The 25669-nt window shown below is 39.0% G+C and overlaps 2 protein-coding genes and 1 non-coding gene across 4 annotated transcripts; 1 reads left to right on the top strand and 2 right to left on the bottom strand.

Annotated features, from left to right (window-relative positions):
- Positions 1-11253: 11253 nt before the first annotated feature.
- On the top strand, positions 11254-11358 carry LOC118481424. The gene has a single exon (XR_004865632.1). It is a non-coding gene; the product is annotated as a small nucleolar RNA R71 (small nucleolar RNA).
- A 2464-nt stretch (positions 11359-13822) lies between these two features.
- LOC118481036 lies at positions 13823-15237 on the bottom strand. Its single transcript, XM_035976121.1, has 2 exons — positions 15201-15237; positions 13823-14523 (listed from the first exon to the last, which is right to left on the bottom strand). The coding sequence occupies exons 1-2, from the start codon at positions 15235-15237 to the stop codon at positions 13823-13825; spliced, it is 738 nt and encodes a 245-aa protein (XP_035832014.1).
- LOC110873786 (ribulose bisphosphate carboxylase/oxygenase activase, chloroplastic) lies at positions 14960-24606 on the bottom strand. Of its 2 annotated transcripts, XM_022122784.2 has the most exons (13): positions 24075-24606; positions 22711-22796; positions 22616-22625; positions 22335-22397; positions 21681-21794; positions 21531-21592; positions 21223-21277; positions 20805-21006; positions 17190-17296; positions 16987-17042; positions 15856-15948; positions 15587-15723; positions 14960-15243 (listed from the first exon to the last, which is right to left on the bottom strand). In XM_022122784.2, the coding sequence occupies exons 1-12, from the start codon at positions 24433-24435 to the stop codon at positions 15616-15618; spliced, it is 1317 nt and encodes a 438-aa protein (XP_021978476.1). In that variant the 5' UTR covers positions 24436-24606; the 3' UTR covers positions 14960-15243; positions 15587-15615. The 2 variants fall into 2 exon arrangements, with proteins under 2 accessions (XP_021978476.1, XP_021978475.1); XM_022122783.2 differs by lacking the exon at positions 14960-15243 and having other exon boundaries at positions 15431-15723.
- Positions 24607-25669: the final 1063 nt, after the last annotated feature.

Below are 25669 nucleotides of genomic sequence, written 5' to 3' on the forward strand. Positions count from 1 at the left end.
GAATGCCCTTAACCCAGAGACACCACTTGTTAGGAAACCCCATTTGGCCCATAACTGAAATGAGAAATCCCCAATTTACATTATCGTAAGCCTTTTCGAAGTCAAGTTTAAGCAAAAAGGCTTTCCTCCCTGTCTTTTTAACCCACCCAAACATTTCATTTATCATAAGTGGACCATCCAAAATGAATCTATTTTTTAGAAAAGCTGTCTGAGTAGAGGAAATCACTTTACCCATAGTCTCTTTCACCCTCAAAGCGAAAACTTTAGAAATAATCTTACTAATAACCCCAACTAAAGTAAATGGCCTATAATCTTTCAGGCCAATCGGATTTTTAGCCTTGGGAATAAGAGTAATAAAAGAAGTACTACATCCTCTACTTATAACCCTGGTGTCGTGAAAATTGCTGAACATTTTGAAAAAATCACCTTCCAAGGAACTCCAAAAGTGTTTACTAAACTTGAAATTAAAACCATCCGGCTCTGGAGCTCTATCTGAACCGCAATCGAACACCGCTTCCTTGATCTCTTCTTTTGAGAAAGCCCTAACCAGCTTATCAACGTCCTCTGGAGACACTTTATTGATGTTGCTACAAATTAAATCAGGCCGAGAACTGTGCTTATCCGAAAAATGGTCCCTGAAAAACTTTAACACCTCTTTTTTAAGCAAAGAAGGTTTAGTAATCCACTGACCACCCACCAAAAGCCTCGGAATAGCATTCGACGCCTTTCGCACGTTCACAATCCTATGAAAATAAGCTGAATTATCATCGCCCTTCGAAGTCCACCTCACCCGGGATTCTGTTGTAAATCTCTACATTTCAGATGATTAGCCTGCCAAACCCCTTTCTTACATTCTTCCCAGACCCAAATCTCATCTTCTTCCAAATCCCTCTCCTCCATAGTAGACTCAAATCTTTGAATCTCATTCTTGTAACTCTATAACTCCTCCCCTTCTTTTTTAATAGCATCAGCCCTCCATTTCCTAAGCTCATCCCGCACGTTTTTTAACATCTTCATGATAACATCAGGAGATCCCTCAAAAACACATACATCTGACGTGATGTCGTGGTCACAATCAAATTTAATCCAATTACTACTAAATAGTTAGTGGCAAGTGGGTATCGAACACAGGGAGTTTGTAGAATATGTGTTATTTGAAAGTGTATCTAAGTTAACTAAGATTAAACTAATTGCATTAAAAGTAAATTCAAGAGTTGGATTGTTTGATTTTAAAACTAAGATTACAAATGTAATTGCAAAAAATGGAAAATTTGGTTTGTAAACAATTTAGAAACAAATGACTATCTTAAGTTTCCGGTTTGCTTCGACATTTATGCTAACATTCAAGTAGAAAGAATCACATAGACATGATTCATGTATGATTACTTGTTGTGATGAAAGGGAACTAAGTATTCGGATTCCTAGAACGCGAGGTTGTTATCCGATGACCAATTAATCAATACCCAATCCTAATTCTACCTATGATATCTCGATTGCCAACGACACCAAGAACGTATAGTCTCGATTGCCAAGCAATCACACACCATAACAAACAAATCATAAAGACGAATTCGTTATTCTAGAAATATGAAATCAAAGCACAACGTCTTACACAAACCTTCAACCCAAGATAGTCATCAAAAGTTTAGCCACACATGGCTTTGACAATCATCTTCACAATTAGTTCAATGTTTATATGGATTCAAAACACTAACAAAATGATTAGAAATTGTTTCAAGCTCTCAAGAACTCTCCAAGTGCAGCCAAATTCGTGTCTCCAATGATGTGTAACCGAATGAACATGATAGGAACCCATAAATCATCTTGAAATGGCCATTAAATGTGGAAGTTACAAAGTACACCAGACGGCGCCGTAAGCTATGCTGAGGGCCGTAGCTTACGGCGGTCAACAAAGTCCAAAAAGTCAAAAATAGTGTCGTAAGCTACGCCGGGTACTGTAGCTTACGACACCCATTATTCCTTTACGGCAAGTCTCTTCTGTCCTACGGCGGTGGTATTTTGAGGGAGCTGGAGCCGTAACCTACGGCCATAGCCGTAGGCTACGGCGCTGTCTGAAGCTATTTTCCTTCTTCTTTTTGTTACGTGTTTATGTCTCCATTATTGTTTCCACCATCTTGCAACTTCCATCCAATCTTCTCAAAAGCCAATATTTAGGCACTTTAACACCTGCAACATCAAACTTATCATAGTTACCAAGTTCAAGCAAATAACCGTGTATAGTATGGGATTTTAATCTTTTCAAGGCACTTAAGGGTTGTCCTACGGACCACCCGTCACATCCCCACACTTACCCGTTGCTTGTCCCAAGCAAATCATTCAAAACCATTTCATAACCACAAGCGACCAATCATGCAAACCAAGCTAAAATGTACCGTCCTTTTACTAACCTTTTATCATACCACAAGACACACCCCTCGCACTAACTCTCGGTGACAAGAAATATTAGCACATAATGCTAAATCACTCAACGCGTGTGTGTGTTTGTTTGACAATAAGCTTGTATAAAAATCAAGTCTCCTCCTATCAAATACCTAGCATGCTTATGAATTAAAAGGACATTCAGGTTGTAACAGGCTATGTGTAAAGGTAGGAAAATGGTGGAATATATGTGCAAGTAGCTAATTGATTTGACCCGGTTTTTATTTCTACTACTAAACAACGCAAACATTAACTATATACACAACTTCTCAACTACTATCACAACTAAATTCTTCTTTTTGTATTTTTCTCATATTTTCCCTTTTTTAACATAAAACTCAACACTATATACAAGAACATCAACAATCACAAACTAAACTCCTAAACCGGGTCATCTCAATAGGTAAAGTTTTGTAGGAAGTAGGTTTGGATCACAACCGAATGGTATAAGGCTCAAACATGGCTTTCTAAAGACCAAACCCCCCACCCCTCACAATACCAAGCTCATATATGTAAAGTATGAGGTCCAACCCCCAATTCCCACACTCTCACACATCTAGACGAGGCTACCTACAAGTCCCCTATCATTTTCACAAGCATACTAATCCTAGGCTTCAATAAGAATTCGTACACAAGTTCTATTAACACAAAATACACATCGCCACTCAAAACAAAGACAGGATCATTAATAATCATATGTGGCTCAAACTCTCACCAAGAAATGACTAGAAAGGGGTGTCGGTGTGTGTCAAGTGGAACAATATCAAGTGTTCAAATTTCGACAATTTTTCGCTCGATTTCACAAAATTTTTTAAATTTCTAACAAATCTCCCCCTATCCCCACACTTGGGATACATTGTCCCAATGTATGGTTTTGAGGGAAAGATCGATTTTAATCAAAAACATTAGCTTCCGCTAATACTCTCAAATCCCAAGTTTCTTTTTGTATTTTTTTTATGAAAATTAAAACACACCACCACTAGCACATCCCATAAATCACATAAACACCACCCGACCTCCCAACCATAAACATACGACATGAAAATATACACAAATATACAAAGGAGCGAGATACGACCTGGTTAGTAGTACTTTGGCTGTGGAGGCCGAAAATGGAGGTCATCATGTCATTCCACTCTCCAAACCCAAATGCTCCGCTACTACTGCTTCCTTGATCACCTCCTTGACTCGCCTGCTGCTAACCCATAGTGTGTGGATCCACCCATTGAGAATGGTGCAATGGTGGGGTGGGATACGACACACTACCATCATATGGCGGCAATGTAGTATAGTCCACAACTAGCGGGTCTGCTTCGAGTGGTTGGCCCGCATGCCACTGATCATGCAAGCGTCTCTGGGGGTCGTCTAGGTAGCGATTATTCGTCTATTCTTGGCGGGCATACATATGAGCTCGATTCCATTGCTCATTTCTGTCATAGCTCTGTTTAAGAGCTCTCTTCATACTAGCCCCCATAAAAGTCTGTTGATCGAAGAGCATTTGATTGGGTTCAGTCCAATCACCAAAAGTGGGCGGTCATCGCTGCTCGATAATCTGGCCCATATTCCCCGTGTGAGTCCAATAAGGATCATAGGGTTGTTGTGCATAGTCAAATGCACTACCCACATACCCCGACTGTACTCCTGCTCCATGAACTCCACCTGGGCCAGCGCCCCCCATCAGAGCATCAACCATGAATGTGTTTTCACGGTAGTCATCGTCACCACTAACCTCTTCATCAGTCATTTCGGGCTCATCGGCCTCGCCCGGTCTTAATGGCCTCGCATCCACTTTCAAAACTCTCCACCATCTCCCATCGGTCTTCAACTTATGGTACCTTTCTGAATCCTTGTATTCCCATCCTTGTCCCAAATTCTTTATATCGAATGGCTTAAACCTCTTGTACGAGCCTTTTTCCTCGGCTTCAATCGCCCCATATTTCTTCAACAATGCCGTAATCAATCGGTAATGGGGTACAATTTTTCTTTCTCTACTATTTTGACTTAGCCAAATGTTGTTCAACACTAAGAATCGGAAGGGAACCATGGGTGAACCGTGCATTAACATGTATAAGATCGGCACCTCTTGAAATCTAACCTCCATCTTATCACCCCGTCGCGGGATGACATTGTGTGTACACAAGACCAACAACAATTTCGCTTCCATTCTCAAGTTTCTTCTAAACAGTTTCCCGTGTGTAGTACCCGGAAGGAAAAGGTAATCAAGCATTTGTTGCCATTGGGGATGTTTGTCGGGTTCGTGGTAAAGATCTTTAAGGCTTGGATAAATGTACTCATTCGAATTTTTACTATCAAACCTTGCAATGCGGCGTAATGAGTCGTATGACATCTCAACCTTCACCCCGTTACACCATCCAACGAGCTTCATCTTGTTTGGGGCCTTAAACGGGGGACATTCGAGTGTAGCAATCCACTCTTGAATTCGAACATCATACATTTTCTTCACTTCATTATCATAACACTTTAAAGTCGCCTCCCAACCCAATGCCTTGAACTTGTCTGTTATACCAAAAGGACCGAAATCAACTTCCCGGATTTCCTTCTCACAAATAAAAGCTTCACTCCTTTGCATCAACTTGTTCATCTGTTCATGAAATAACTCCTCTCGCCATTCCTCGGGTTGCTCGAGTAGTGAACCGGATGTCCACTCCGGTTTTGGTCCCCTTGGAGGAGCATCTTCCTCCGAATCCGGGTCACCAACCCGTGTCAACCTCCTCCTCTTTGGTTGTTCTTCCCCTTAAGGTTGGCTAGATGAACTTGCACCCGCTTTTTCCTTTGTTCTCACCATATCCTACACATTCACAAACCACACACAAAAATTCATGTTAGTTCAACTTCACAAACTTCCCCACACTTGCTTTATGTTATGGGTATAAATGTATAACACCAAAGATTTATCCTTTCAAACAAAAATTCGGCATGATGCCTCTACAAATCAGAACTTTTCCAAAAATTTTCACTAGACATCATCTACATTTATACCCAAACATTCAATAATTCAACAAAATCCTATCATCTATCATCTACAAGCAAGTGTGTAAGCAAAAACAAGAATGGAAACTTACAAACCGCAATGTACTTCAAAGAATGAAAGGAAATTGCATACCTTAACCTTGTGGAAGATGAAATTAGCAAACACTTCAAGTCTAAACAAAAACCCACAAAAACCCCAAAAACTTCGCCCCCCTTTTTGCTCAAATCAGACCACCAAACAAAGGAATCTTCGAAATATGAGTATAAATCTGAATTTCTTGTGAAATTTCACCCAAAATGGACCGAAAAATCACTGGATTCGGTTAAGATTCGAGAAAGAAGGTGAAGAAGATGATATGTGGTTGGGGATTGAAAATCGATTGTGTGGATGGGAAGGAGTTACGAATCTTTTATTTAATGTATTATTATTATTATTATTGATTTTCGGTTTTTATTATAATATTTTTTTATTTACCTTCAGCGACTTTTAGAGTCTCCCCAAGCTCAACTCGGCGGCGTAACCTACGGTCCGTACCGTAGGCTACGCCATCTGGGACCAAATTCATCGCCGTAAGTAAGACAGGCTCGGGCTGCCGTAAGGACCTTTTTTGTTTGTTTGCCACCGTAAGCTACGCCCCTGGCCGTAGCTTACGACGGCCACTGGGTATAGGGGTTCGGCCAAAAGTCTTGAACTTGCAAAATTTTGTATGTTATATATATATATATATATATATATATATATATATATATGTATAGCTTTTCTAAATTTTATACTTTTTATGATTTTTTATATATTTTTTTTGAAAAATGAAAATTATAAACCCTACCCCCCCCCGGTTAAAAGCCAGTGTTATCCTCAACACTATGTTTGGGCAATTCGTAAGAATCTCCCCACACTTGTTTCGAACACAAGTTTTAAACGGAACGGTATTTATTCAAAACGAAACAAACTAAACTAAATATGTACAAACATCAAACCTGGGCCTCTCATGCTTCCTCGTCATCCAATGGGCGTAGAATGTAACCCCTTTTGTCAAGCTCAAGATTGTTGATATCGTTGCCTTCCAAATACGGTTTGAGCCGATGCCCGTTCACCGATTGTTGCTTATTGGTTTGCTCATCTTGAATATCGACATCTCCAAATCTCCCCACTCTTCGGATGATATAAGGACCCATCCATTTACTCTTGAGTTTGCCCGCGAACATCTTCAACCTCGAATTGTACAACCATACCTTTTGACCCACTTCGAAGTTCTTCTTTCTTAACTTTGCATCATGAACTTTCTTTAGTTTGTCTTTGTATGTGGATGCACATTCGTAGGCTTCATCTCTAATCTCCTCAATTTCGCTTAGTTGAAGCTTTCTCACTCGACCCGCTTCATCATAATCCGCATTAACAGTTTTGATGGCCCAATGCGCTCGATGTGCTAACTCCATTGGTAGATGGCACCCCTTCCCATACACCATCCGATAAGGGGTGGTACCAATTGGAGTTTTGTAGGCCGTCCGATATGCCCACAACGCATCGTCAAGTTTACTTGACCAATCCTTCCTATCCGTTCGCACTGTCTTCATGAGAATCTCTTTAATTTGACGGTTGGACACCTCAACTTGTCCACTTGTTTGCGGATGATATGGTGTAGCAACTCGGTGGTTCACATTGTATCTTTTTAACAATTTCCCAAAATTAAAGTTCTTAAAGTGTGAACCACCCTCACTTATTATTACCCTTGGCACATCGAATCGAGCGAAGATGTTGGATTGCACAAACTTGCACACCACGGAATGGTCATTGGTTCTTGTAGCGATAGCTTCTATCCACTTCGAGACGTAGTCAACCGCAACCAGTATGTACAAAAACCCATTTGAATTTTGGAAAGGACCCATGAAGTCTATTCCCCAAACATCAAACACCTCAATCACCAAAATTGGTTGTAAAGGCATTTCATCCCGCTTTGATATGCTTCCAACTTTTTGACAATTTAGACAATTTCGGGCAAACTCGCAAGAATCCTTGAAAATTGTGGGCCAATAAAACCCACATGACAACACCCTATAACCCGTTTTGTTCCCACTAAAATGCCCTCCACATGCCGACGAATAAGCATGGGTCAAAATCTCTAGTACTTCGGTCTCAGGAACACATCTTCTTATCACTTGATCGGGTCCAATTTTAAACAAATCCGGTTCATCCCAAATGTATTGTTTTACTTGACTTAGAAATTGTTGTCTTCTCTTCTTCGTCCAATGATTTGGAATTGCACCCTTGGCCAAATAGTTCACGTAGTGAGCATACTAAGGTGCAACGAAAGTAGAAATGACCAACAATTGTTCATCGGGAAATCGTTCATTAATCTCGCTCGGGTCATCAACACCTTCCAATGGGATTCGGGACAAATGGTCCGCAACAATATTTTCACACCCCTTTTTGTCCCGAATCTCTAGATTGAACTCTTGCAACAAAAGCACCCAACGAATCAACTGAGGCTTTGCATCCTTCTTTTCCATCAAATATCGGACCACGCTATGATCCGAATACACGATCACCTTGCTCCCCAAATGATTCTTTCTCGGTTGTGGTGTAATTCAGTTGTGCCTCGGACAAAGTTTTACTTGCATAATAAATTACCACCGGCTTCTTATCCACTCTTTGACCCAAAACCACTCCAATGGTCGTGTCGCTAGCATCACACATAATCTCAAACGGCTTCGACCAATCCGGTGGTTGTAAGATAGGAGCTTTCACCAACTGTTCCTTCAAAACATGAAACACTTGCAAACATTCGTCAGTAAAATCAAATGGAACATCTTTTAATAATAAATTACATAAAGGTTTTGTAATTACACTAAAACCCTTAATGAATCTTCTATAGAATCCCGCGTGTCCCAAAAATGACCTCACCCCCTTAACATTCTTTGGTGGGGGTAGAGATGAAATTACCCGAATTTTTGCTTTGTCCACCTCCATTCCCCGGTCCGATATCACATGCCCCAACACAATACCCTCTTGAACCATAAAGTGAATTTTTTCCCAACTTAACACCAAGTTTGTCTCAACACACCTTTTTAAAACTTTTTCCAATTCGTCAAGACAAGAGTCAAAACTTGGGCCAAAGATGGAAAAATCATCCATAAACACTTCAAGAGACTCCCCGACCATGTCCGAAAATATACTCATCATACATCTTTGGAATGTGGCCGGGGCGTTATATAGTCCAAATGGCATTCGCCGAAAAGCAAATGTACCATATGGACATGTAAACGTGGTTTTGTGTTGGTCGTCCGGGTGAATAGCAATTTGGTTATAACCCGAATACCCATCCAAAAAACAATAGTATTTTTGACCCGAAAGTTTTTCAATTATTTGGTCAATGAAGGGTAACGGGAAATGGTCTTTTGAGGTAGCGGCGTTTGGTTTTCTATAATCAATGCAAACTCTCCACCCAGTGACGACCGGGTGGCAATTTGCTCGCCTTGTTCATCCTTAATTACCTGGATGCCGACCTTTTTAGGCACTACCTGAGTCGGACTTACCCATGCACTGTCTGAAATGGGATAAATGATCCCTGCATCAAACCACTTGATCACTTCTTTCTTGACCACCTCTCTCAAGTTCGGGTTTAACCTTCTTTGTGTTTCCCGGGTTGGCTTCGCATCTTCACTTGTAATGATTTTGTGCATTACAATGGATGGACTAATACCTTTCAAGTCGGCTATCGTCCATCCAATTGCCGCCTTATTAGCCTTCAAAACCCGCAACAATTCCTCTTCTTGAGCTACCGCCAAATTGGAAGCAATGATCACCAGTAAGGTGTCATTCTCCCCCAAAAATGCATATATTAGATGTTTCGGTAGCCTTTCAATTCCACATTTGGTGGACATTCCAATGAAGGTTTTGTACTCGAATCAATTCCCACCGGTAAAGTCTCCGTTTGGTGTGTCCATGGCGGTCTTCCTTCTTTCACCGCGAGAGCCTCTTGCTCCTTCTCTTCCACTTCCAACGCACATTCGTGAACCTGTAAAGAAACATCACACAAACACGAATTCAAAATCTCTTCTTCATACTCCTTCGGGTCGTATCCATCTATAAAATCTGCTAGAAAACACTCATCACCATTAAAAGAATTAGCACCATTAGTAAAAACATTTATTCTCATTTTTCTATTACCGAATGTCATGTCGACCGTACCATATCGACAATCAATTACGGCATGTGCGGTGTTCAAAAATGGCCGACCCAAAATAACATTTTGTTGTTGAATTGGGTTCGCGGATGAGTAATCTAACACAAGAAAATCAACGGGATAATAAAATTCATCAACTTTAACTATCACATCCCGCACAATACCCCCTGGAAGTTTATGAGACAAATCGGCTAATACCACCGTTGTCTCGACCCGTTTCAATGGACCAAAGTCGTATTGGTCATATAACCCCCCGGTAAGATACTTACTTCGGCCCCAAGATCTAGTAACGCCCTTGCAGTTTGAAAATTTCCCACTTGGATATTAATAAGAGGCGTTCCCGGATCTTGTAGCTTAGGAGGAAGATCTCCTTTCAAAACCGCTCTTACCTGCTCTGTCAAGTCAACCAATTTAGGCACTTTTTGTTGCCTCTTTTGAGTACATAATTCTTTTAAAAACTTGGTGTAAGCGGGTACCTGTTTTATTGCTTCAAGTAAAGGAAGATTAATTTTAACCTGTTTGAAAACCTCCCACATTTCTTCCTTTTGAGGACCCCGTTTTGAAATAAAGTTTTTCCTACCCGGATCTAATAAAGCCGAGGGAAATGGTACTTGACTAGATCCCCCATCCTCATTTTTATTTTCTAATTCTTTATTATTTTTGGGTTTTTCAAAATTGGGTTTTTTAGAAGAATTGTTAGATGTTTCATTTTCTTCCTCACTTTCTTGACCCGTTATGTCCTCAACCACCCCCATCAACCAAATCCGGTGAAGGATTGGTTTTGTACTCTTTCCCACTTCTCAAAACACTTACATGATAAATATTAACGTTGTTACCTCTAGAAGAATTATGAGACGGGTTTACCTTAGTGTCGCTTGGTAATTGACCTTTACCTTTTTTCAAGTCCGCCACTTCGGTTGCGAGTTGACCCATTTGGGTGGTCAAGGTTTGAATTGCTTTGTCACGGGCTTCATCCTTTTGCATGCGCGCATCATCCATTTGATTCCTCTTTTGCATCTCTGCTTGCATGGTCTTCAACATCTCCATCATCTCATTTCCACCCGAAGATCCCCCTTGTTCTTGACCTGTTTGATATTGTCTTTGATACCCTTGATTGTTCCCACCTCAATATCCACTTTGATTATTGTAAGGTTGGCGCGAACCAAAGTTACCTTGAATTCCTTGAAAAATTAGGTTAGCTTGATTTGAGGGATTCCCATACCGAAAGTTTGGGTGGTTTCTCAAACCGGGGTGGTAAGTCTTAGAATTCATGTTGTAATTTCTACCACCCCCTCCTTGCCCTTACACAGCATGAACCTCTTCATATTGCCCTTCACATCCTTGGCAATTTTCAGCCGCATGTCCTATCTCATTACAAATTGCACAAACATCATAAGTTTGGTTAGAAGTTTGAACATTACCATCGTCTACCGCATGCACTTGAGTTCGGGTAATGGCCGGTCGTGCTCTCCTTGATGCTTGAGCTTTTCTTTTTGATGTGATTGCCATTTGCTCCAAAAATTCCCAATCGTCATGCTCGTAGTTTGTACCAAAAGTACCATTGGTGATATACATTAAATCGCGAGCATCTTCGGCACTTAACCCCTCATGGAAAGCATTCATCAATTCCCAAAGCTCAATCCCATGATGAGGACAATTCTTTATCATCATTTAAAACGTTCAAAGGCCTCATGGAACATCTCACCTTGTTGTTGTTGAAAACTTCTTAACCCTTTTCTAGCATCATTTGTCTTTTGAGCAGTGTAAAATTCATCTAAGAAAATTTGTTGCATCTCCGCCCATGTATAGATAGATGCCGAAGGTAATGTGTAGAACCACTTTTTCGCCTTGTCTTCCAAAGAAAATTGGAATAGTACAAATTTGACATCATCGGCTGAAAATCCTTGACTCCCAAGAGTGTTGCAAATCGAGTCATAAGCCTCCAATGAAAATAAGGCTCCTCCGTTGCTAGACCCTTATACTTTGGTAAGCTTTGCAATGAATTGGTTCTCACTTCAAATGTCCTCCCTTGATTATTGTGAGGAATAACTACCGGTGAAGGATTATGAGTGATCAGCGGTCTAAAATGTGCTTCAATGCCTCTTGCATGTTATCGAAGATGTCTTCTTGGTACACCCAACCGACCCCTTGGACGAATAGGACCCATTGGTCTTTGCATAGGCCCTTGAGGTACATGTGGTTGAAATTGATGTTGTGGCATCGGTGGGTGTTGAATTGGCCTTTGGAATTGTGGTTGTGCATTTTGTGGACGAACTTGTTGCAATGGTGTAGGACGTTGCAATTGTGGCCCTTGAGGCCTTGGCCGAATATGTTGTGGTATAATTTGTTGTTGAAGAATCCCACCAACACTTGGCATCCCTTGAGTTTGACCTTGTACATAAGTAAACTCCCCTTGATCTCCATCACCCCCATATGCATATCCTTCTTCCTCATATCCCTCAAACTCCTCATACCCTTCATCATATCCATCTCCTCCTATACCCGAAGATTGTCCAAATGGAAAAGATGAATATTGGAAACCCGATTGATTCGATGGTCTAAATGTAGAAGTAGCATGAACAATGGTTGAATTTGGTGGTATTAAATAGGTTGAAGATGATTGACTCGAACCTGGGAAGAAATGGGAGAATGGTGGAATTGTAGTAGAAGGGTTAAAAGTAAGTGTAGGTTCATCGTGGGTGGTAATAGGTTGTGTAGTGTTGGTTGGTGTAACATCATGAGGTGGAGTAGGGTCAGTAGTGGTGTTAGGCATGGTGGTATTTGGTGAAGGTTGAGTTGATGATGGTATGAAAGGTGGTATAAGCTCACCCGTAGTGGGTGGTGGTGGCGGTGGATCCATGTATCTAAGTGGTGTAATTGGTGTAGTTAGTGTTGTTGGTGAACCACTGATTTTGTTTTCCCTTAACAAAATTCTGTTACTTCTCAAAGTTCGTTCAATCTCTGGATCAAATGCCAATGGTGATAGCTTGTGAGAGCTTCTAGTACGCATGCACCTGTAAATACCTGCACATTAACACACCCAGCGTAAACCAGAAAAATAACAAACTTAAAAAGATCAAAAATAACACACGTTGCGCACTACTCCCCGGCAACGGCGCCAAAATTTGACGTGATGTCGTGGTCACAATCAAATTTAATCCAATTACTGCTAAATAGTTAGTGGCAAGTGGGTATCGAACACAGGGAGTTTGTGGAATATGTGTTATTTGAAAGTGTATCTAAGTTAACTAAGATTAAACTAATTGCATTAAAAGTAAATTCAAGAGTTGGATTGTTTGATTTTAAAACTAAGATTACTAATGTAATTGCAAAAATGGAAAATTTGGTTTGTAAACAATTTAGAAACAAATGACTATCTTAAGTTTCCGGTTTGCTTCGACATTCATGCTAACATTCAACTAGAAAGAATCACATAGACATGATTCATGTATGATTACTTGTTGTGATGAAAGGGAACTAAGTACTCGGATTCCTAGAACGCGAGGTTGTTACCCGATGACCAATTAATCAATACCTAATCCTAATTCTACCTATGATATCTCGATTGCCAACGACACCAAGAACGTATAGTTTCGAACAAGATTAGCATACGAATTAACAATTTACAAACAAGCAATCACACACCATAACAAACAAATCATAAAGACGAATTCGTTATTCTAGAAATATGAAATCAAAGCACAAAGTCTTACACAAACCTTCAACCCAAGATAGTCATCAAAAGTTTAGCCACACATGGCTTTGACAATCATCTTCACAATTAGTTCAATGTTCATATGGATTCAAAACACTAACAAAATGATTAGAAATTGTTTCAAGCTCTCAAGAACTCTCCAAGTGCAGCCAAATTCGTGTCTCCAATGATGTGTAACCGAATGAACATGATAGGAACCCATAAATCATCTTGAAATGGCCATTAAATGTGGAAGTTACAAAATACACCAGATGGCGCCGTAAGCTACGCTGAGGGTCGTAGCTTACGACGGTCAGCAAAGTCCAAAAAGTCAAAAATAGTGCCGTAAGCTACGCCGGGTACCGTAGCTTACGGCACCCACTATTCCTTTACGGCAAGTCTCTTCTGTCCTACGGCGGTGGTATTTTGAGGGAGTTGGAGCCGTAACCTACGGCCATAGCCGTAGGCTACGGCGCTGTCTGAAGCTATTTTCCTTGTTCTTTTTGTTACGTGTTTATTTCTCCATTCTTGTTTCCACCATCTTGCAACTTCCATCAAATCTTCTCAAAAGCCAATCATTAGGCACTTTAACACCTGCAACATCAAACTTATCGTAGTTACCAAGTTCAAGCAAATAATCGTGTATAGTATGGGATTTTAATCTTTTTAAGGCACTTAAGGGTTGTCCTACGGACCACGCGTCAACATCCAAGGCTTTAGAGACCACCTCCTGACAACCCTCTCTATCCAACCAAGAGTTAAACCATCTGAAAGGTTTAACCCCAGAATTGGAGTCAACCAAAGACAGAAGCAAAGGAGTATGGTCTGATAACTCTCTCGGAAGGGCCCTAAGACACGCCGTTGGCCATCTGTTAAAAATTCTTTGGCAAACAAAAACTCTATGAATCTTACTCAATCTGATATCTCCATTGTTTTCTGCTACGAAAGTAAACCTGTTTCCCCTCATATAATATTCATGTAAACCGGCATCATCAATGAAACTATTAAAATCCCACGCACTCGAATAATTAAATCGAGAATTCTTCCTTTCTTTTGAACAACGAACAACATTAAAATCCCCCAGAATAACCCACATGCCTTGAAAACTACCAATAACCTCTTTAAGTTTGTCCCATAACATCCTTTTAGAAGCCACTTTTTGAGGGGTGTACACATTCAAAACATTTATCGGCGACCCATCTTCTACAAGGAACCCTGATATAAGCAAAAAATTTGTGTCTGTAACCACAGAATTCTTCGTGAAAACCTTCGTGTACCAAATGTTTATCACCCCTCCCCCCCCCCCCCCCCCCCCAACGATCTGCCCGAAGCTTCCACCAAAACATTTACTTCCTACACTCACTCCATCATTTACTTACTATTAATCATAATTTTACCACCAAATCAATCTTCACCCTAAATTGATTTATTCAAGGGCTGAGTTTTCTTCCTACACTCTATAAAAGACCCCTTTTATACAATAAGTTATAACCCTCCGGTGTGTGTTCGTACACACATATAAAGGCACATTCCTTTTACAATCAATAATATGTTATGTTGAGAACCACGAGAAACGCATAATGCACTTGTATGTTAGCATAAAAGATAATCAGAAGTAGCGGGGGAGAGAAACAAAGACGGTGGTTGGTGGTTACGTAACCATCTTGTGTATCACACTTAAAGCAATATATACAAATACATTATGCGGTTCTCAAATCTTTATACTCTTTGAATGTTTCATATAAGGACCAATAAAATATGTTCTAAACATTTAAAAAAAACTCGTTAATTCTAGAATTATACATAAAATGACAAAACGTTGGTGATCAAATCCATTAAGTTTTGCATGTAATAGCGTTCCAACAACTCAATTAAAATTTATACAGGAAAACTTGCCATATTTGCAGCTGCATCTTGGTTCAGCACCATATTTACCTTTCAAACATATGAATCACATTTAAGCAACAAAGTAGGTCACAAGACGGACGGATAACGGGTCAAAACAGGTTCCAGTTGACCCGCAAGCACTCTTGGTCCACTTTTTACGTGTGTATGTATGTGTGGTTATAGTACACATATATTATATTTAATATGTAATATTATTGAAACAGTAGTCTAGATCTTTGTATAACGTTGTATACTTGTATGCATAAAAAAATATACTATGCCCAATTTTCAGACCGTTTAAGTTGTTCGATCCATTTGACAAATGTCGTCTGCTTGAGATAAAAACACAACATAATTAACTAATCCATCATTAAATGGTCAGAATTGTCACCTATAGTCGATATTTACAACTTGTTATTGTTAATCATCCATGTTCTTCATGTACTCCTTTGAAAGTTTACTTTCCATTATCAACTGCTGTTCTTTGATGAGTGAATAGCCGGATTCAAGTAAAGATTCCACCGTTTGCTGAATAAATAAGTCAAACCACACAGTTTAAATTCATAAATTTCAAAAGTTGAGACCTATAATACCATGAAACAAACGACTTGAATGCTAAATGGACCAGGTAACAAGATTATAAAACTTTTCACATATTACCTTTGGGGGTACAAACACAGGGAGATTTTCGTCCCTTTTTCGTCTGAGGAGTTTGCTTCCAACAGTTTCAGGACCACCGATATCATTAACCCACTACAAAACAAAGCCAAATTTAGTGTCACCAAATCATCTTTAAAACTTATTAACAGTGGTGCAGAGGTGAAAAATTGGGTGGGACGCTGGGTTGATTGGTTGGGTAACGGTTATAACGAGTTTAGGTCAAAACGGGTGTGTTTGGGAGGAGCAACACCTTTTAGCTTCTCACTTTTGTATTTTATAATTAACTAACGTTTTAATCCAGAAAAAAAAAAGAGTAAAATGCCATTTTCGTCTCTGAGGTTTGGCCAGATTTGTGACTTTCGTCCAAAGGTTTATTTTTCCGCATCGGGATCTAAAATGTCTGAAATTTTGCCATTTACATCCGACTCATTAACTCCATCTATTTTTCTCCGTTAAGTCGGGGGTGTTTTCGTCTTTTTTGTTAACTTAAAGGACAATTCGGCCTTTTTTCACATTATGTACAAGCATTTCGCATAATGTACAAGTATTCAAAGTACCCTTACTAAATAAAAAAGACGAAAATACCCCTGAGTTAGTGGAGAAAAATGGATGGAGTTAACGAGCTGGATGAAAACTGCAAGATTTCAAACCTTTTGGATCCAGATGCGGGAAAACAAACCTTTGGACTAAAGTCGTAAAACTGACCAAACCTCAAGGACGAAAATGGCATTTTAGTATGCATAAGTCACCAAATGTATAAGTTGTTACACTAAGCGAACCAAATTTCCAAAACAACATCTCAGACCACCCAAATTATCAATATAGTTTTTTTATGCCAATTTCAGCCAAAAACTATGTCTGCATTACACCTATAATCTAGTTTTTGAAATAAAACGACTTAGGTGGTTTTGTGCATTTTTATTACACTTAGGGTGGACTTTCTACCAGTTCAAACTGTTTCCATTTTACCTACCTTTTGAAAACTTAACCCATTTAACCTGTTAAGCATAAACCAAATAGGCCTGTTTACTTATAATGGGTCAAAATTGTCACCTCTGGTGATGGAAAACCGCAACATACATATCGCATACTAGCATATTAACTCATATAAAGGGTGAGCACAGTAACTACCTTCAAGATTGCGCTGTCATATGTTCGGGACCTAAGGGCTCCATAAAAGTCCAAGGCTGCCAAAGTAAGTATGAATGTCAAAGCATGTAAAAATGATTAATGCAAGGAAAATGATGTATGAATGTCAAATAAGTGCAGAATGATCACATGTATGATGCAACATACACAAAAAAATATATGGCAAAGATTGGTGATGTAAATACCTTGATTTGGAAATGTTGTCACTATGCTTTCAACATCTTTCTTTGATAAACCATCTTTCTCATACATTCTGTTCACAATATTTATGATATCGTCCATAGTAGGCTGCCTGCTCCACAAACAATATTTCTAAGAGAACTTTTGAAGTATAGATAGTGTAAAACACGCATAAATTTGATAAATAAACTGGAAATTAAAGAATTGATTAATCGACATCACATAACATTCATTTTCATTGATGTAATTGGAAATTAACCATTGTAGCTTTAGAAGTATGTAAATGAGGTAGCAGTAAGTACAATTAGAAGAAAAAAAAAATAGTGGATCCTTATTGCTTATGTCTACTAAATAGTGGATATGTGTGTGTGTGTGTGTGTGTGTGTTAAATGACACTACTTATTTCTAGAGGTGGGAAATTTTGACCCATTTACTAATGAACAGACCAATTTGAGTTATGTGTTACCTCTAATGGGTCAAGCACATACAAAAGTAGCTAATAAGGAAGGAAACACGTTGAAAGTCGCAGAAAGTGTTTTCTCAGCATGGAGCCTCCAATGTATTTTTATTCAAAAACACAGATTATTACTGAATAACACAAATTTGGTATTCATACTAAATGCTAAATATTTATAAAAACATGTTTTGGACAAAAAAGTAGGTAAAAGTAAATGTGTTCCGGATAAAAGTGGGTAACCTTTTTTCGACCAAAAAATGTTCTGGCTCGACCCGACCCATCCCATGCCAAATCGACCCATATCGACCCAGACCCGTTTCAATCAATTTTTGAATCCCCCCGACCCCACCAATTTTCTACCTGGATTTAATCCTAACACAATCTGTAAAATTACAAAGTTTGGAGTCAGTGGCTTATTTATGTTGAAAGGGGCAAAGATAACCGGTTTATGGTTGGGTCTAAACGGGATTTGTTCATAAATGGGTCGAACCGTCTAACCTGTTTGACTCAGGTTGTGTTTGGGTTGAGTTGGGTTGGGTTGTGGATAAACGGGTTAACCCCACCAAAGAGTTTAGAATTGGAACTAAAAAACTAACGATTGTAAGTTTAACCAACCCACCCTTTTTAAAAAAAATTGGTTACATGGGTCGTATCCGGATTACACGGGTTAGGGTTGAAGTTTTCAACACGATAATTAAACGGGTCAAGTCAGGGCTAGGTGATACTAAGCCACCAACCTAAACCTAACACGAATCACCACCCCTAGCTTGAATTTCCAGTGTTATAATTTAACAAAGAGTTAAATGCCCGGATAGTCCCAGTGGTTTGCCCTTTTTTCACCTTTAGTCCCTAACTTTCTAAAATTACAGCTATAGTCCCCAACTTTTCAATTTTCGTTCCCGGATAGTCCCTATGCCTAACATCAGTTAGTTTTCTCAGTTAAGAGGGTGTGAAATGACAAAAATACCCTTTCCTTAAAAAGGGCAAACCACAGGGACTATCCAGGTATTTAATAAATAAAAAAAATAAAAATCTAATTAATAAGTCAAATTTCAAGCAGTGGCGGACCCAGAAATTATTTGCTGGGGGTGCAGATGAGGTGTTCAACCATATTTTTATGGGGTGCGGTCGAGTTTTTTTGACTAAAATATACACTAAAATTTTTTTTCAAGGGGTGCGGCCGCCCACCCTGGCCAAAGGGTAGGTCCGCCCCTGATTTCAAGTGGGCACCACAACCTACCCCACCCTCACCCTACCCCCTATCATCTTCTTCTTCTTCTTCTCGACATCCATCACCCACCTGCGATGAGATTATTATACCCATAAAAAGACCCTTCATCAAGAGTTTGAAAATCATTTTGGTGGGACACAAATGGAAATGCTAAACAACAAGTTCATCATCATTAAAACAGATATAGAAGAGGCACCACCCGAATCCATGTTTGAAATCAAAACTCAAACACTTCCTCCTTTGGATGAACATGATGTTCTTGTCAAATGTTTATATGTCTCGATTGACCCGTACCAGATTAACCGCATGAAGTCACGAAGTTCATCCCAGAATTCTGTTGCTGCAGCATCCAAAATCACCCATCCACCCCCACCCCACTCCTCTTCAACTCTCTGTTTTCCCTCAACCCCCACCCAACTCCGACCACCCAACTCCGACCACCCAACTCCAACCACCTTCTCCGGCGTCCGCATCTCATCCATCTGCACCAATTGATCAATCGATCTCTCCTTTGCTTGTGAACAAGAACTTCACAGTCTCTTCCCGGAAAAAGAAACGGTTTTTCACTTCATCGGCAGGGTTTTCGACACCCGGCCTGGCCTGTTTCAGTACGCTCTGGATCAAATACTTGCTTGTTCTTTAGACAACAACATTCTTCCAAATACCAACGCAAATGAATCTTTTATCACCTCACCTGGAAACCAAAAGTCAAAAGCTGTTCTGTTGACTTCTTTAAGCTCTGATTATTTCGAGAAAATACGAGACATGTACTAGGAACATCCATCGGTAACCTGTGAAGTGATTCAAGTCTTTCAACTGAGTCACGAAGGGTATCAACAAACCGTCTCGCCGGAGGTTGATCAGAACTGATAATCGACTTGTCGGAATGTTCAGGTGGAGTAGGGCGTACCGGAGTTAATCAGGACTGAGGGCTTACCGGAGCTTTGATCTAATGCAGGGGATTGATGGAGGAGGAATTCCGGTGAGATTTTGGTGCCGGAGAGCAGGTAGCGGTGATGGAAGAGGTGCGACGGTGAGTGTGGTTGAGGCAGCGGTGATGATGGTGGTGGTGGTGGTTGTGGCAGTGGTGGTTACGTTGAAGTGGAGAGGGGGGGGGGGGTAGATGGTGGCGGTGGTGTGGAGTGGGGAAGATGAGGTGGGTAGGGTGGGTCCCACATAAATTGTAAAATATTAATTATATTTCTTTTAACTTTTTAGTTATTGATTTGACAGTAAGGGTATTTTTGTCATTTCACATGCACCTAACACCAAAAACTAACCCCCCATCCATGCCAGGGACTATCCGGGAACGAAATTCAAAAAATTGGGGACTATAGGTGTAATTTTAGAAAGTTAGGGACTAAAGGTGAAAAATCAGCAAACCACAAGGACTATCCGAGCATTTTTCTCTTTAACAAATTTAGCATCTAAAGAAAACTTCAAAATTATAAAACGAGAAAAATGCACAAATAGTCCATGTGGTTTGCACAAATTTCACCTTTAGTCCCCGACTTTCTAAAATTACACTTTTGTTCCCTGTGGTTCGACTAGTTGTTATTCAGATAGTCCCTGAAGTGGATGGAGGTTAGTATTCTCAGTTAAGTGGATGTGATATTGCAAAATTGCCCTTACTCGAAAAAATAATATAAAAACCTTAAAAGTTAGGTGGGACCCACCTCTATGATAGAAGTGGGCCCATTTAACTTTTAATGTTTTAATGCTTTTAGAGTAAGGGCAATTTTGTCATCTCACACCCACTTACCTGATAGAACAAACCTCCATTCACTTCAAGGACTATCTGAGTAGCAACTAGTCAAACAACAAGGAACAAGAGTGTAATTTTAGAATATTGGGGGACTAAAGGTGAAATTTAGGTAAACCACAGGGACTATATGGGCATTTTTCTCTAATAAAAAAAATAAAAATCTTTACCAGTAGAACTTGTCCATCCGCCCATCACGAACCAACGGGGCATATAAAGTTGAAAAATCATTTCCCGTAACAATAATCGGAATTCTGTGTGTAATATCTGATTCCCGCCAATCTTGTCCAATGCTAACTCTCGTAGGATTATCCGACAAATTCATCAGTGTGCCAACAACTATTTGATTGTTGACAGTCATCTGAGTGTTTCCTGAATAACAACACAATGAATAAAACTGTTGACTTATAAGACTTACGCACATTATGATCTGAAATGAGGGTTGATTATTTTAAAATCATATAGTATGGAGAGATGATCAGCAATTTAAAGTATTGAATCCATCAAAGGCGAGTGAAATGGAAACTAACGTGACACAATATTTTTCATCCAATCAGATTTCGCAATCCAATTTAAACTGTAGCTCACCAAATCTACCAAGACCCGCATCGATATCATTGATCATCAAACAGCTCATTTTCCCCTGAAGAAGCCAAAAGGAAACAGCTCAAACGGGTCAAGATCATATGACCCCCTAAATCATCTTATGTTATTACTTAAATATTATAACTTTTGTAATCATACTTGACACAATGATTATTATCATAAACTTATAAATTTGGGCAAAATAGTGAGGTCAAACCAGGTCAAAGTATATAAGTGACAATGATTAAATGTACAAGCACAAGATATAAAAAAAAAAATAAATAAATAAAAAATAAGGTAAAGCTTCTAACCTGATTTTGAACCACTTGAGATGCAGTACGATACCGATCACGTATCAATCTTCCTGGTTCCCCTGTATAATTGGAACAAATATGTTTACAAATTTACAAATACATAAGTTCAGTTAGACAAAATACGTAAGTTCACTACAGCCATCTTACCAGCTCTCTCTGATTCCAATTCTCCAGCAGACATGATCACAGGCAAAATTCCCATAGCCTGAAAAATAAGTTCAGTTTGAAATGTTTTTCCTTGCCCTTTTCCTCCCCAAACGCCTGTAAAAAAAATGTAACTTCATAAAAATCACGTATAATGTTTCTTTTACAGAAAGTAACACAACATGCTACATCTAATAACATAACAAGTCGTGACAATACAGAAATCAGTCTGCAACTGAAACGCTTAAGTGGACAACACACAAATACAGCTTTAAGGTAATGTCGTCTTGTCTGTTGATAAGACTAGGCTTTGGTACGGGTTGTGTTCATCAATACATTTTTTAATCTTTTATAAATTGATAATGTGCTAAATGTGATTACAAAGATATACCTTTTTCATATTAAACTAATTGCATGGATGAATAAATTAAGGAGGTTTTATTCATTAAAATGCACTTTGGGAGACTTTTGACGCCCATTTTCTTTTATATTAACTATTTTTTTTTATTTTACCTGTTTGATGGCTCATACACAATACATAATCCAAATCAACCCATTAATATATAAACATTTCAAAGTCGTCACCTCCAACAAAAAAAAATGTTACGAATTTTTGAATAAAATCTCTCTTGGATTGAAAACATTAAGATTATTTACCTAAAATCAACGGAACATTGGTATTAAGAAGATGAGCAAGATAGTTCTTCACAATGTGGACCACTGCACAAGTAGATACATAAGCAGAAAAAGAACCATGAGAACCAATAATTTATGATTGAGAAAAGTATGATTAAGAAGATAACAATATGTCTGAATGTAACTTGACGTTGACAATTTCAGTACGTATGCAAAACCACAGAGTGTTTAATAACAATGTAACAATGGTTTCCGAGTGAAACGTTCAGCATCTTGAATATCACTAGATCAACAGAACTTACCAACTTTATCCTGTAAAATAAAATTAATGACAAAACGTTAATCACACATGTGATGGCTGCCAGCATTAAACAAAGAAGACTAAAGGCTAATATACCATAAAAGCTGGAGCAATGTAATAATCACCCTGGAGGTACTCAAACGACCTGGTTACTTTTTGACGATAATCAAACACAATATCCGCTACAGTGCCACAAAAGATATATTGTCATTAATGGACCAGTGTAAATAATACAAAATGCATGGGAAGAAATACATGCTTCAAAAGCATGTAAACTTTGATTCTGGATAAGTTACGAGGTCTAATGATAAGGCTTTTTCATTTAGCCCAACTGTCAGGCCCAAATCCCATATTCCAGGGCTCTGATTTCAAAATTTCCCTGATTTTACGGATTATTTCAATTTTCGTTTATTTTGCTCTTAGCATAATAAACTAGTAAAATCAAGGATAACCACAATCACAAGCTATCTTCGTTCAAACGTGCACTATCTTAAAGAAATTCAATATAATAGGCGTATTTTGAAATTATTATTTTTTTGGTGGAATCTTTCAAAATAGTATATTAAGATGTAAGTATATTTTTTCTCCTCAAAGTCTCTCTATGGTTTGCTAGAAGGAGCAATGTAAATGAAACCTAGCCGAGTCCAAGCTCGCCTAGGCGTGAACTCGGCTCATTTAACTTGCGAGAACTCTCACAGAGCTCGAAACGAGCTTTGTTTCCAAACCTCGAGCTTAGCTTGTCAGTAGTTTTCAAGCTGAAGCTCGGCTAGTTTATTATTTATTAATTAATCTAAATACATTTATATTTATTTTTTATATGTATTTGTAAATATTACTTTTATATATAATATTTTATATTATATTTTGTTATTTTTATCTTATTTTTATAAAAAAATAATAACTAATATTTAAATACATATTTAATATTTAAAAAATATATAAACAATAGGCTCGTTTAAGCTCGCAAGCCAGCCCGAGCTCGTTAAGCGAAGCTCGAGCTCCAACTTGTTTATTAAACAAGCTTATTTTTAGGCTCGGGCTCGTTTAAGCTAGGCTTTATTCAAGCTTTGAGCGAGCCGATCTCTAGCAGCTCATGAGCAGCTTGGCCCATTTACATCCCTAGCTAGAACATATCTGACATACTTCCTCCATACATCTAATGTCTAGACTCTAGAAGTTCAAACTTAGGGCAAAACCAGGTCTAAATCAGAACTCATAATGTCAATGTGCAAGCAATATAAAAACTCCAACTAATATTGATACTCCCTTAAGTCGAACTAAATGCACTTTTACTTTTACCTCAAATCTCAAGTTCACTAATTACATTTCCAAACAAACACCAAACAACATCCAACCCCTAATTTCACAATCTCAAGCCACAATTCACAAAAACACAGCACATACTATCAACAAATCAAACACTCAAGCGTGTAAAACCGAACGATTATTCAACAACATACAGTCCTTTCCGAGGAAATCTCCAACAAACAGATCATCAATAACTCCAGCCCTAGCTCCAACAGCAATATTCATATTCTCCGACTCTTTTCCAAGCCTATACAAGTAATCATTCCCTTCCGCATCCGTCGCCTCCCACGCAGACTGCTCCGATAACCGCTTCTTCTTACCTGCAACTTCCGGCGACGTTGCGCCATCGCCGCCGTTGGAATCGGTGGCGATTGAACGGACGAGAGATCGGTTAAGTTTGCGAGTGGAGAGAGGTTTTGGAGAGAGAGAGGAGGTCTTGTAGGTGAAGTGTGGGCGGTTGGTTAGGGTTAGTGATGAGAGATCGGTGCTTGTGAAGTTGCAGTGAACCGCCATTGATTGATTTAGGGTTTTGTTCTGTTGCTGCTGGTTGATTTGTGATTGAGATTGTGGTTGTTGATGTTATCGTTAGAAAATCAGTTTGGAGTGTTTGGCGCCACATACATACACTGGATTGTTTGGGTATCCGTATTGATTACCCGTCTTGTTTGCGGATTTTTCACTAGTTGGATGGATTCTACGCGTAATGCGGGAGGGATTCGGTATATGCACAAAACATAAAATATTGTTTATAGTGATAAGGTGTGTGATTGTATTAAAAATCAAGTTAAATTATAAGCTAGTGAACCCGAAAAACCATGAAAAGATACCGGTATTGATGTGCGGTACCCGCCTGGTTGGTTTGGTACAATACGAGCGCTGTGTATGGTTTATATTGCCCAGTGTTGCAAAAAAAAAAAAAAAAAAAAAAAAAAAGACGCTAGGCGTTCCCTAGTCGCCCGAGTAACTTTTCCATTAAGACTTGCCTAATCATGATTAAGGTCACTAAATACGTTTAGTCATGTTAGTCACATTTTAATTACACCTTAATCATGATTAGGATTTTAGAAAATTTCGTCATAGTTTCCCCTTAAATTATGGCGTTTTCCACGTTTTTAAAACATATTTTAAAACGTATTTTAAACCATGTTTAATCCCAAAATCATCACCAATCTCAAATCAAGTTCTATTATTAACTTTTTTTAACAAAGTTTGTTTCATTCCAATCACCAAGGCAAATTAAATAAGGATAGCAGGTAGACGAGCAACAAACTAGGCCGTCATCCCCTTCTGAATAGAAAAACGTAATCTACTAAAAACAAAGCATCGCCCCTTAGGGGTCGAAAAGTTGTTGTGGACCACACGTTGAACTCTAGCCAAGAACCGAACCGCCTCCGGTGCCAAGGAGCCGAACGTGTCAAACGCCAGGGGGACAAAGGCATGCTGATTATCCTTGCAAGCTTTCGTGTGCTTTTCCACTTTCTTTGACTCTGCTTTCAGTACCGCTTGCCCCGCCTGATGTAGAGAGTGAAAACTGAGTTTTAAGGTGTTTAACTTGTGTGTTTTATTCGGTTTTAAGTAAGTATATGTATCGAATAAGGTAACTACGAGAAATGGTGGTCTTGCAGGTTTAATTGCTTAATTCGGTAAAGTTAAAGAGCTTAGAGATGAAGCGGAACATCCAAAGATGATAAACGGGTTAAACAAGATTGTTCGGTATGTGTTCGGGTTAGAAAATAGCTTTAATATG

The sequence above is a fragment of the Helianthus annuus genome, chromosome 8 (assembly GCF_002127325.2).
Source record: "Helianthus annuus cultivar XRQ/B chromosome 8, HanXRQr2.0-SUNRISE, whole genome shotgun sequence".
In the NCBI taxonomy this organism is placed as follows: domain Eukaryota; kingdom Viridiplantae; phylum Streptophyta; class Magnoliopsida; order Asterales; family Asteraceae; genus Helianthus; species Helianthus annuus.

Bases quoted from the DNA above. Each gene is read 5' to 3' on its own strand.
- LOC118481036 (XM_035976121.1), bottom strand. From the start codon at position 15,237: ATGGTGCTGAACCAAGATGCAGCTGCAAATATGGCAA. The intron at 14,524-15,200 runs GTTTTCCTGTAT...TGCTTATATCAG, and splicing joins TGCAGCTGCAAATATGGCAA to GGTTCCTTGTAGAAGATGGG.
- LOC110873786 (XM_022122784.2), bottom strand. From the start codon at position 24,435: ATGGCGGTTCACTGCAACTTCACAAGCACCGATCTCTCATCACTAACC. The intron at 22,797-24,074 runs GTATGTTGTTGA...GTGGCACTGTAG, and splicing joins AGATTTCCTCGGAAAGGACT to CGGATATTGTGTTTGATTAT. The intron at 17,297-20,804 runs GTAAAGATTTTT...TTTGTGGAGCAG, and splicing joins CGGATGGACAAGTTCTACTG to GCAGCCTACTATGGACGATA.